We start from the raw sequence: 13,414 nt of genomic DNA on the forward strand, positions 1-13,414 counted from the left end.
TATTACTATTTGACCATTTGTCTACAAGTAACCTGGAACGATGTCTGTTGTGAACTGGCTCTCATTCTCTTAAGTAAATTATAGAACACACTGCATCAATAGTGACCAGTTAGTGTAAAGAAAGAAATTAGGATATCAGCTCTGAATCTTTAAAAGTATGATAGAAAGTATGGCAGATCATTGTTTTTATTGTAAAATAATAATCTGGAATAAGCAGCAGTAGCAAAGAAAAACAAAAAACCCCTGAAATTTGTCTTTCCTTTTTTAAAGTATTTACTAAATTCCACCATTTAGTGACCTTTGTTAACATACTCATTCCTTTCCAAAAGAAAAATATTATTATGATATCAAGTGACAATGTTTAATGGGTATGTGTATACCATACAATAGTGGGCATGAAAGAACAATACTAGGCGTAGGCTCATAGGTGTCTTGAGGCTAACATAGGGCGAAATAATAAAAACTGATGTAACTTTACACTTTTCCTTTAGTCTGTATGTGCTGCTTCAGTAGGACCATCTCTGCACTAAAGACCCCGAAGCGCTAAGGAGAATCTAAAACAGGTGCTGCACAGTTGGTTCTTCCACAGTGGGGGAAGAAAAAACAGCCATGACCCCCTCCCCTCCCGCAGGAATATTACTGACACAACATCACATTCTCCAGCCAGCTGTGCAGTTAGTCCGCAGATAACATTCAGCATATGTGCAATATATTCAGCATCCACATTCAGCTGACCCACCGCTTCCACAAACTGTATTCTAACTTTGGGAGCATTTTTCTGTGCTGGATTGGTTTAGAATTCTTAATGCGAGACAAGAGACAAGCAAATTAAAGTGTCTTAGCTCAGTTTTCGACACCTTGTGTGTTCTTCGAGTGACGCCACAGCATCTGGAGTGGATTTATACAATAAAATTCTGGCTAGAGATTCAAAGTTTGAAGTATTTTTAATTGAATCCACTCCACCAAATCTGGGAAACTAAAATGTCTCCTGGCAGGATCATTCAACTACATAGTCATGCTGATCTGCAATGTTCTTTTTCCATATTTAAACGAGGGAAAGCAACTGATTGTTTCTATGGAACAAAGTTCCTGAAAATTTTAGATGTGCAAAAACTCTGGGACCAAAAAAACATGTTTGCTTACTGCAGCTTTCCTAGAGATCAGCAATCATGGCCTACCTATTTATCTGTTTTAAATGTGTATTTAAATATTTATTCAGATTTATTTAGTTGTTGTATCTGAGGCTGCTAAGAATGCTGATTATAACATGTAATTACTTTAAGGTAGGGGTCTCTAGTTGTTTAATGTCATTTTCATTACTTCTGTTCCTTTAGTTTCCCACAAAGCACCTTGTATTATCATTATTATTACAAATAATAATGTTTTTCTAGATCCTGATAACAATATTCCAGCCCCAAGCGTGGGTCATACCTGCACAACACTAAACCCACTGCTGTGCAACAATGTGCACATTCACATCCCACAGACAGCAATTTGCTTCTCTCATTCCCCACCACGCCCTGCTTTCGTTCTCAGCCACCTGCAAAACAAACTGCGCTGGAAACTTCACTACAAATTACCCTGTGTCTGCCAAATCCCCTGGGAGCACTGGAAATCAAAACCCCGGATCTCCCTGCCCCCACAGAAACAGCCCTCAGAACCTCACACACAGTATATCCTGATTACATTTAAGATTACTTACAATCCTGTTTTATAATTTTATCATTTTCTAAAGGCACTTTAGGGTAGAGGCCAGCGGAAAGTGACACACAAAAAGAGCGACTATCCTTGTTTAAAGATGCATTTATTTAAACTAGCCCATAGATGACGAATAAAGAGCATATAAAAGTTTGCCATCATGAACACCGCATGCCTCTGTTGGTTTCAAGTTAATGTGACACCATGAACTAAGCCCCCATTGCTCCTTAGAAAGAGTGAAAACTGAGACCTGTTTCACTTCATGTGAAAATCAAAAGAAGGCACATACCTTAGCAGTGAATAATGATCAACCCCATATAACCAGCAACGCGGTTATTTTTAGTGTGACAGCGCCTCTTGGTGATAGCGTTGTGCAAGTTCAGCCAGTCAAGAATTTTAGAAAAAAAAGAGAGTCAATGGCTGATGTGCCAGAAAGATGAGTGCTGAAAGCTCTTTGGAAAAGGGATTAGGAGTGTTTATGTTGGCCAAGTGGCCCACTGCCAGCTGCTCAAGTGTGCAAACTTCTTAAAGCTGCAGAGCTTGGGTTTGGCCATGAATCTTTTCACTCTATTTACCCTCCTCCTGGACTGTATGGATGTGCTTTGTTAGAGCAGAGCCAGCTCAGCTTCGACCCCCACCTCAGAACAGAAGTGTAAAAAAAATGTGCTGGAATAAACCCCAACTTCCGGCCCCATGAAACCAAGGCGGCCCCAAAGTGTGAACTCTGATGGACTCACGACACATTTGTTTAGATTCACCCTAAATACATAAGTAAATTCTCCTGTATAAAAAAAAACACACACACCCACACGCACACACACACATCAGCATCAGGATAAGTTCAGACTGGGAGCTGGCTGCGTGCCAGAGCTCTGTGGCCTGGAGCTAGAGCAGGGTTTGTGAGCTGACGTTATGAAATGGGGGTCTGAGGTCAAAGAATAATAAAAGGCAGTCTCAGCCGCTGAACAGCAAATTCCAACTTTTGTTCTTCAGGCTTTGAGGCTTGTTTCCCCCCTCACTTCTAGTACTTCTGTTTGAAGTAGTGCAGTCAAACATGCATATTCAGTAGCTAAAAGGGAATTTACCATACAAACCTACAGTTCTGAGCCTGCTCAAATTTCTTCATCTTTTGAAAAGATGAAGACAGGTAAGACAGCTAAAAATCTGAGCTGCTCTTCCATTATAAAAAAAAATTGTTAGGTTCCATGCAAATCTAGTGCTGACTTGTGCCTTGATTTCTAAATGAAGGAGGTATAACTATTAATAACGGTGCATAGTTTTCTATTCATTATTCTTAACAATTTGAGAGGAAAACTATTTCTTTTTCAGAAAATCTATTGCATAATTAAAGGAGGAATACATTAGATGTAAGTGAGAATCAATACTAACTGAATTATTACAATTTAACTAATTTTCAGCATAATAAATAATTAAGCTACATTAGTAATCACACTAATCTAACACCAGCAAATGACATGGAATCTGCTGTACTAAATATATATTTTAGTACTGCTTGTAACACACGTATTCAGTGATACCTGAGTGTTTTTACACAAGGTTATTATAGCACGCAGATCTTATATGAACCAATGTCTAATGCATTGCAGACATTACTATTTCAGAGAACATTTTAGACACTCCCACTTTCAGTTTGAGTTTAATCTGGATCAAGCAGAAAACAATATTACTTTCACACATGTCAATTTTGCATGTAAATTTTGCTAAAAACATTATGTATTTGAGATATCAATCTAATTTTAACAACAGTCTTATATTGAAACACTTCAAAAGGTAAACAAACCAGTGAAACTGAGCACCTGTTCATTCTTTGTTCAGGCTGTTTAAACTCAACTCACAAAGAGAAAGTCATCAGGCACTTAATGTGGCTTTGATTATCAATGAATAAATTATTTAAAAATATAACCCATTCTGTTTCACATGTAGCAGGATGTAAGATAAAGATTAAACAGGTTACTTATATTGCACACCTAGTTACTGTAAACAATCACACTTACCACTGTCAGGCTCTGGACAAATAGGCATGAGGTGCATTATGGCAGCTAAATAACAAATACAAACGAATACATTAAAATCTCTTAAATACAGCTTAAACTTGAATAGTTCTGACAGCTTAGCAGCTCAAGTTTATTGTTCCTGGTGGAAAAACCTAATATCTTACTGTAGTGCAATGGATCTAAAATGTTTAATATAATTCAGATGAGACATGGTCATGATTGTGAAGCTGTATGGAGGATTTGAAATTCACTTCAAGAAAGCTAATAATGGATCTGAATCAAGCTTCATGTTGTAATTTGCTGTGAAACAGTTATTTGTCCTCTTAGAGATTTCTGTGTCACAATGTTTTAAGTTATCAAAACAATTTCATGGTCAGAAAAATGTAACATTAGTGAGTACATTCAGTTTTACAGACCATACCCAAGCCAGATTACTGCCACATCATGTCTGGTTGTAAAGAATTCATTACCAGATGAAACAAAGTTTGTCATGACAATATTCGTCAGTCTGGAAAGGGTTTCAGAGCTGTTTCGGTGGTGTAATGGTCTGGGAGCAGCTTCACTGTTTTAGGATCTGAATGATTAAACATTACTGATGAAATCATGAATTATCTCATCCTGAGGAAGCATTTCTGCCATCAGCTCAGGACATTAAGCTCAAGTGCACTTGGACAATGATTGAGAGCACACCACTAAGTTCACCTCTGAATCTCTACAAAAAAAAAAAGAAAAAGAAAATCAAGTTTACTTTAAAAACAGATTCGTTACAGAAAAATCAAAGAAATTTCCTCATAACAGTGATTATCGAAAAACTAACTTTCAAAGTACTAAATTGTCTGATAGCAACTGCCAACATAACCAGGAGGCATAACCCGTTATAAGGTTTAAGGGGAATTACGTTTTCACAGAGCCAGGTTGGTTTGGAAAGCTTTTCCCCCGAAGTGTATTAAATCAAATTATATGTGACACCCTCTTCAAATATTCTCTTTGTACAGGGTGTTTTTTTTTCTGACGATAAAATGAGCTTGCAAAGAAATCTGTAAGAGGTTAAATATATTTTTATTGCAATAAAGTTTTGATTGAATTAATTTAACTGAAATTCACTGTTGGTATCCAGACACAAATTTTCTTAAGCCTGTTTCTAAAGACTTTTAGCTTCAGTCTTATTTTTATCTTTTATATTTTATTCAAATATAAAAGGATTATAGATTTTTATTCACCTGATCTCTCAGGTTCATAAAATTGTTTAGCTACTGTGTGTCTGTGTTGTGTTCGAAGAGGAGACAAATGACTGAGAAACAGTTGGTGAGACTACTCCGTTGACCCTAGTTTTGAAGTAAATCAAATAAAATAATGGCAAAACAATCCCTATTAACAGCATGGCTATTAAAGCGTTCCACCACTGGATTCCCCAGTCCGCGCCGTGACTCATCACACGCCTTCTTCCAAAACCGCATCTCTTCCATCTCCCAGCGTTTTCTGAGAAATCTTCTTCATGATCAGTTGTGGTCTGAATCAGTTTGTCCATATCGCTGTCTACCTCCATTAGAAAGTCTGTGACATCCTGCACACGTGGCTCAAATGGAGCTCTATCATGAGCAGAACAAGGTACTTCCTCTTGAGCATCATGTTGTTCTGAGAGTGATTCTGTCAAAAAGCTGTGCTTCTGAACTGGTATTTTGATGACTTTCAGTGCAAACAAATCTTGTTCTTGCATAAGGTTGTTAACCCGTTTTATATCAGCAACCTGTGGATATAAATGTGACCTGTTGAAACCCTGTTTTTAAAAAAATTAAGAAAGCTACAAGATCATCTGTTTTGTTTTACCTTGCAGCCATATTGCAGGGCAAGCTTGTTAAGGCTATCGCCATCTAAAACCTCTCGCTCCAGCAGCTGGACATTCCTCACGTTGTCTTGTTTCATCTGCGTTGTCTCCATAAGGCTGAGCTCCTCATCGTCCGAGGACACAGCGGACTCATTTGTCCTCCTCTTGAACATGTACACCTGCCCGTCTGCACTGGCATGAACATCCACAGGGGCCTGGAACGCCTGCGGGCCATGCTCCCCCCTCCACATAACGACACATAAACCTGTAAATAAATAACCCAAATCATTACAGCGCGGTTACTCCAAGATTTCACAGCCTCATCATTTAAATTATTTCCTTTTATTGAATTTGTGTAATGTAATAATTCAGTACAAAAAAGCATATCTGCCAAATATTGGGCTGGCACAAGTGACAGATGAGGAAGCAACTTTTAAGCAATATGACAATTTATTTGTTATAAACAACCACACAACTATGATTCATCTTGGAATACAGCAAATTATATTTAGATCAGTTTATTTTCACATCTCTGTGGTCATACTAACCGTCTTACGTGCTTCCCAAATAGAGCAGCTCAATACCTGCTGTGGATTATTATAAAAACACCAACAGGGAGGCCTGAAGTTGATCTTACAAAATAAAAGTACATTTTCAGCTAATGTTAATAGCATATTTTCACAAAATATACATAGTACTATACATATTTGATTTGCATTTGGAAAATATTACTATAAAAGATACCGCTACAACTACAGATTTGACAAGTCTTCCAGAGACTAGTAAAACAAAACCAAAACATACAGAAAATAAAAAAGATTGGTCAATGACATGACATCTACCTCAAAAGCTATTTTGTATATAACCTAAATAACAAAAAAAAAAATTCAAATCTGATTTTGGTACAAGCGAGCATGCTTAATTAGCTAGTGCAACATCTAAATTCCATCCAACAGAGTTAATTTATTCACAATTACATCACAAAGTATTTTTATTTTCTTTTAACTGTTGGACAACATTTTTGTATGTTAACCCATAGTTGAAACTATAAAAACTGTATCAATTTAAATTTACATACAGAATCTTGGTATCGATTGTAGGTACAATGCTCTGAAATAAAATACTTCATTTGAAATACCACTCGTTTGAACATTTTGCTGACATGTGGTAATTTATGGATTTTCATCATAAAGTAGGTATTTAGCTTTGCGTTTGATTAAACAATGACCAGACTTTATTCACTTATATCACAGCACGCAACTCTAATGTAAGACGCCTATTATTGCTTTAAAAGCTCCAGGTAATCATTAAATTCAACCAGCATCCCGTGGACTTTCAAAGTTATTTGTACATGATATATGGTGATAATTTACCCGCAAAAGGTTAAATTGCATATTTATAACTACATAAAAACAGGCATTACTGTGATTTGAATTGCCAATCGCACTTGCTCCTTGGGGCACTAATACGTGATAAAAAATTAAGTGACAACAAAAGTCAACTCAATAATGGAAAAATTCCCGGAGCTCTAGCGGAGCATTTGAATGCAGCACAAACTTTGGCTAACAAGTTTAGCTTTAGCTATTCCTGATCTGTTGGCGAACTTTCTGCCACATCGACCTGTTTATTTCGGGCACAAATAAAGCCTGAGCAGGTAGTTACACTAGAAGGAAACGTTCTATTTAAGGGTAACTAGTTCTTTAGATCCATACTAAGCAATTTGTACCTCATTACCTTGTGCTTTGGCAACTGTAGCAAATCGCTCCTTCCCGGTTGGCCTTGTTAGCTCTGGACGAGTTGCTAACTGTTGCTACTGGTTAGCCCACTTTTTCGTGGAACTGTACCAGATTGTCACATCGAAGAAATATGCAATGTCGCCACCTCCTGGACTCCAACTGCAAATTACAAGCCATTTCTATATCGAACAAAAAGTACATTTTTCTGTACATTAAATATGTGAATAAAATCATCATAATTAATAGAAATAAACAAAATACGATAAAAAAACATATAAGTTTTACTTTAAAGTAAAACCAGCATCCCCATAGTTGTTGAAATAATAATAATAATAATAATAATAATAATAATAATAATAATAATAATAATAATAATAATAATAATAATAATAATAATAATAATAATAATAATAATAATCTTTTAAAAGACTTTCTTGTTCATTTAGGACCATGTGCTAATATCAAAACTTTGCACACATGACTCTATTTGTATTCATAAAATATAATCACTATCATGACACTGCAGCTCTCTTTCAGTACACACAAATATTTCAAAACACTACCAGTTGAATGACATGTGTAAAAAAAGTAAGTATTACCACTATAACGTTTTTGAATAGGGATCTTATTCTGTTCATTCTTCTTATCAAAGTCTTATCTCGTTATAAAAACTTTTCTTTACAACGTTTTAGGCAATATATGTTCATTGTGTCCATAAAGTGACACACACACTCAGACACAGAGAGTATTCTTCAGTGAAGTTAGCTGTCAGCACTGCCATATGTCAACCCACAAAAAAAAAGAAAACTCACACCTCCTGGTGAGAACATATCAACAGTCTTGCAGTATGGCACACAGACAGGTACCAGCTGTCCTACATCAAATAATCTAAGGATCTGGTTGTTGACTTAAAAAGGTGGCAAAGATAAAGTACCTCTCTATATACTTTAGTGAAGGTGTAAGAGGTCAACAGTTTTAGGTTCCCTTGAAATAACTATCATAGTGAATTTGATCATCTCATATCTCCACCAAATGCTTTGAAAACAGATGTATGTCTCAAAGAAGGCACACCAGCTAAGACACACAAACTCCCTTGCCAAATTAACTTGTACAAAACAGTGATTCAAAACGTCCCAACTCAGAACTACTGCAAAAAAGGTCCAACAGCAGGTATAATTAAAACTGCCTGGAGCAGTTTCATATCATGCCCAAGAAATTTCAGAGATATCAATGATCTGAGGGGGCACAGAGCCCAGAAGACACACAATCTTCTTAGTCACAGCCTCTTCTCATTGCTGTGCTGTGCATGCAGAATGACCTACTGCTAAAGCAGGTATCATGTTTAAAATTATTGTATGCTCTCCACCATCACTATCACAACAGTTCATGTCTTTAATTTAACATTGCATTCATTTATGAGTTGGGCTGAGGGGGTGCTAGAACCTGTCATAGGATCTGAGACCAGGCTACTGGTGAGTCCTTTCTTGGCCACTAGGTGGGGGTGTTGACCTTTCAAATGAGCTACTAGATAGCCAGCATTTTTTTTTTTAGATTTTTGCTAAAGGCTACTGTTTGTGTCATATCATACATTTATTATTATTCTACACAGTATTGAAGATGTTGGGTTTAAAACTGCTAAATATAGATGTCTGTTGCAAGACTTTTTTACCACCAAAGACAACATAGAAAATTAGACATAACTCACTAAATTCTTTGTTAGTTTCTTTTAAATGTCTATCTTTGGGCTTTGATGTCCTGAGAGTGAATTTAGCGGCCAACACAAGTTTGTATTAGCCTCAAGACTGTGTGAATATTTTCAACTACATTCCCATGTTAGCTTTGCCAGAAAAGGGGAGAATTTGAAAAAGGCACAGTAACATTTGCCTACAGATTATGGAGCAGCATTCTGTGCCTATAGAAGATCAGCAAGCAATTTAAAATTTTAATCAGTAACAAAAAGTTCAGTCCATATTTGAGCAAATTCTAGTGGACGTTAGAAAAGTGGAGATTTAAACCGACCTTGGGCCAGCATTTCAAAAGTGACATATTTCAGATAATTGATTTCTCAGGACTAAATAATTTTGATAAAAACAAAGCATAATCCAGAGAAGTTGGTTCAGCTCTTCTGAAACAACCCATGATTGCAGAGAATCATGGGTCATGTTAGCTAAACATATTCTGTCTTTGACAGTTTTTTTTTTCTTTCTTAAAATGCCAATGGAAAGATCTAAAGGTTATCTGCCATTTTGATAGATAATAGATTACATTTCTGACCATTTGGTTCACATGTGCAGACATTTTCAACTTTACATACCACATATAGGTAACTAAATCAATTGAAGAAATATCCTGATGAAAGTACCTGAGCATCATATGAGACCTGGACACCATACTCAGTTCATCTCACTATCCAGGAACTGACAGTGTGTTGAGTTATGGAGGCTTTGGAATGTGTGCAGTAGGAATTCCTCCTGATGAAGCAAGTGCTTGCGGGATCAGGAAGTACCTTGATTGGAGAGTCTTGCTAACTTTTAATCACTTCAGCTGGAGAAATGTTCCCTGATTTGGCTGAAGTGGCACGCGTAATTTCATTCTTCAGTGTGTCAGCCTCCAGAACATTAAAACGCCCATGAAAGTTAAGTTCAAAATCTTCTGACAAGAGCCTTTGCAGCAATCTCTTTTGAGACATTTGATTACGTGGGTGCGCTATTCAGTTCCATGCGGACAAGGAGGACGTTGTGAGACTGTACATTCAGACCACAGCAGGTGAATCTGTCATAATTTAAGTGGAATAATGTATTTAATTGTTTATATGTAATTAGCCACAGTGGTTTTTGTCACTGTAGAGAAAATATTACATTCATCTGCTTGATGTGTGATGACAGACTCATTGTTCAGCTTGTTCAATTTGAATATTAGTTAAAATGAATAAAAATAAAATACTATTTAATATTTTACACTACCAGTCAAAATGACAGACAACCTCTGTAGAGAATACTATCTAACTTTCTTTCATGAGCTGTAAAATTTGAAATATAATTATCATTCTGCATTCAGCTCACAAAGGTTTTTCTCCTTGTCTTAGATAATCAATATCCTTCATGCCATTTATGTTTGACCATCTCAGAAAGCTAGTTGTCAGTCATTCTTTTTGCACCCCATATCCACATTAGAGTGCAGCACCTCACCTTGCAATTGCGAACAGTGTGCAAAGTTTTTTTAGTTTTTTTTTTTGTGATTTGGTAATCTAACAGTACGGTAATTGAGTCACACTCCACAAGGTGCGTGCTAATGAAGGTAAACTAGACTGAGACTTTATCCAAAGCTTGAAATGTATTTAAAAACTTAATTTAAACCATTTAGTTGCCCACAGAACATGTATTTAATATTTATACACCCCTATGGTCAGTACACATACTGTACATCTTAATGATGAACCAGGATGAACCCATAATGTGATTTTATTTGCAGGTTTCTTCCAGTGATCAGCACCTCAACACTCTGCTCAGGTGGTATTACTTCAGTTTTAATGGCAGGTGCCTAAATGGCACCTTTCAAAGGAGTGAAATGTGGTCAGTGCCAGTTCAGGCATGAATGGTGCCCTGGTAGAGTCCTGTTTTCTGCTGTCCCCGGATCAATTAAAATGCAGGAAATTATTTCAGGTTGGGAGGAGAAGGCAGGATAAATCTGCAGTTCTACCCAAGCCCTGTATTCTTGTCTTCCTGTTAGAGGGCTGTAACTCCACATTGACTGGAGTTACATCTGGACTGATCAACAGTCAGGGCATCACGACACAAACCATCATGTGCACGCATGAATCCTTGCACACACAGCCAGGATTCAAACCCAAGACCTTCTGTAGAGAAAGGTACAACTCCACCATAGTGCATCCACATGATTGCAGGGGGACGGAGCTGATACCTGTCTCCAGGGTTCATTGGGCAAAAGACGGTGCACACCCTGCATAGTTTGCAATTCAGCAAAGGGTAATACAGAGACATACAGGACTCTTGTAAGAACTTTAGAAAAACCAAGATAGCATGCATGTTATTTGGAGTGTGGGAGGAAGTCAGAGTACAAAAGAAGAACATACAAATTCCTTGCGGGGATTTTAACTTGCTGTCCATTTCGACCCAGTTTTATTTTACTTTTGTTTGCACCTGTCGTGGAAAAAAACTATTTCCAAGCACTGTAACATAAATAGTTGCTTTGTTGTCTTGGCCATCTAAAAAGGGTGTGGCTTTCTCAACTAAGGGTGTCTACCTTTTTGGTTTGAGCCATTGATATTTATTGATATTATAATATCAATCATACATGCACATCATAAACAAGGTATATATATATATATATATATATATATATATATATATATATATATATATTATATACACATTTCATTTTTATGCATCCTGGGATCACAATGTTTCTTGAATTGAGAAATATCAACATCTAAAGACATGAGAAGACATTGAAAGGTTTGGACAAAACTGCCAAAGACGCCACACAATGTTTCTTCATAACCACCACTTTTTAATATAGCACACAGCTCACTCTGAATTGGATAGCCTTGATTTGTGACTGATAGAGGGATAAACAGCAAGTGAGACTGTTTAAACATGATATAATACCATCCAAGTATTTATTTATTTTGACCTATGTCATTGAAGTGGAAACTACAAATGGCGTTCAGTTGACTTTGTCAACAAAGTAGCATTGTAAACTAAAAACATCCAATTTTATGTCAGGATGTAAAACCATATTTTGATTAAAATATAAAGTCAACAATTCCAGACATTGTGTTTGTTTGCTATTTGACAGTTTAATCAAATGACTAGAACATTGCTTTTGATATTTTGCACTTTGTTAGTATGGCCTCTGCATTGCTTTAGAGTGGAGCTTGCTGCTGAGTTCATTTTCTCATGGCAGAACACTTGATTGTCTCATGAAGTCAACCTTTGCACTCAAAAAAGCTGAATGATGGTAAAGTTAATGTTGCCTCAGAGGGAATCATCATATCATTTACATTGCATTCAGATTCAGGGTGTAGCACCGAGCGATGATCAACAGAGCGGCATGATGCGCCATATTTCAGGGCCACTGAGCAGCTTGTCCAGCTCATGGAGAGAGAAACGAGAGAGAGAGGGAGAAGAAGAGGGAGAAAGAGAGGGAGAGGGGACTGGAGGATGAGGGTGGGGAGTGAGTTTTAGCAGATAGAGAAGGAAATCATGTTGTCTGCCGAGCACCAGAAAGGGTTTGGTTTTAAATGATTTAACACTCAGATTAAATATTTATTGAGGTGAAACATTCATGCACACCACATCTCTGAACTCACTGCTTTATGACCATATTATATCATGTTCCTATGTGTCGGGCTAAAGAAAATCAATTTTTTATAATTTTATCAGTTGGGAAATATTTTTACAAATATTGAATATTTCTGAAGTGAAAGAACTACACTTTTACAAAATAGAAAAAAAATATACATCTTGCACAACAAAAGCAAGTGGAAAGCGGAGTGTTTGACTAGAATGACACCACATGTTAATGGTACACAAGCTTAACTGTTAAATATTTGGTGGCAGCCTGAAGTTACACCCTGACACCAGATTTGGTCTGTTCTGTTTGGTTTACTGTTGCTTTGTTATACCTCGTGATAGACCCTTCTGCTCTTAATAACACTGTTTAGCCAATTTGATACTTTACTACTCCACAATTTGACTAATATTTTGGCTTTAATACAATTAAATGTAGCAATACATATATAGCTTGTATACAAAATAATATAAGGCCTTATGGAACCAATGAACTGTCCTATTTGAATATTGATTTTAAGCTCTATTAAAATTAGTACCAAATGTATTAAATATGGAGCATTTTTAGACATGCTGTAAAAAAAATGAAGCTTGCACACACCATGTATACTGCACATCACTCACATATTCCTGCTTCATCTCCTGTTCTGCAACATTGTCTACTCAATTGAAGATTCACTAGTCTGGCATGACTTACATTAACAATGACTCTGAAGGGTCTGCTGTATTTTCCAATTAATTCAGCTAATTATCTGGTGACTTGGGTGCACTTATCAATTTCTCTCCCAAACAGTAAGTTCAACCGCTGTAAAAAATAAATAAAACAAG

At 36.6% G+C, this 13,414-nt stretch overlaps 1 protein-coding gene across 1 annotated transcript; it reads right to left on the reverse strand.

Moving 5' to 3' along the window:
• Positions 1–3,338: 3,338 nt before the first annotated feature.
• lysmd4 (LysM domain containing 4) lies at positions 3,339–7,337 on the reverse strand. The gene is made up of 3 exons (XM_005798267.2): positions 7,273–7,337; positions 5,541–5,803; positions 3,339–5,460 (listed from the first exon to the last, which is right to left on the reverse strand). The coding sequence occupies exons 2-3, from the start codon at positions 5,787–5,789 to the stop codon at positions 4,960–4,962; spliced, it is 750 nt and encodes a 249-aa protein (XP_005798324.1). The 5' UTR covers positions 5,790–5,803; positions 7,273–7,337; the 3' UTR covers positions 3,339–4,959.
• Between the last annotated feature and the right edge of the window lie 6,077 nt (positions 7,338–13,414).

This window comes from Xiphophorus maculatus, chromosome 2 (genome assembly GCF_002775205.1).
Source record: "Xiphophorus maculatus strain JP 163 A chromosome 2, X_maculatus-5.0-male, whole genome shotgun sequence".
Taxonomy (NCBI): Eukaryota; Metazoa; Chordata; class Actinopteri; order Cyprinodontiformes; family Poeciliidae; genus Xiphophorus; species Xiphophorus maculatus.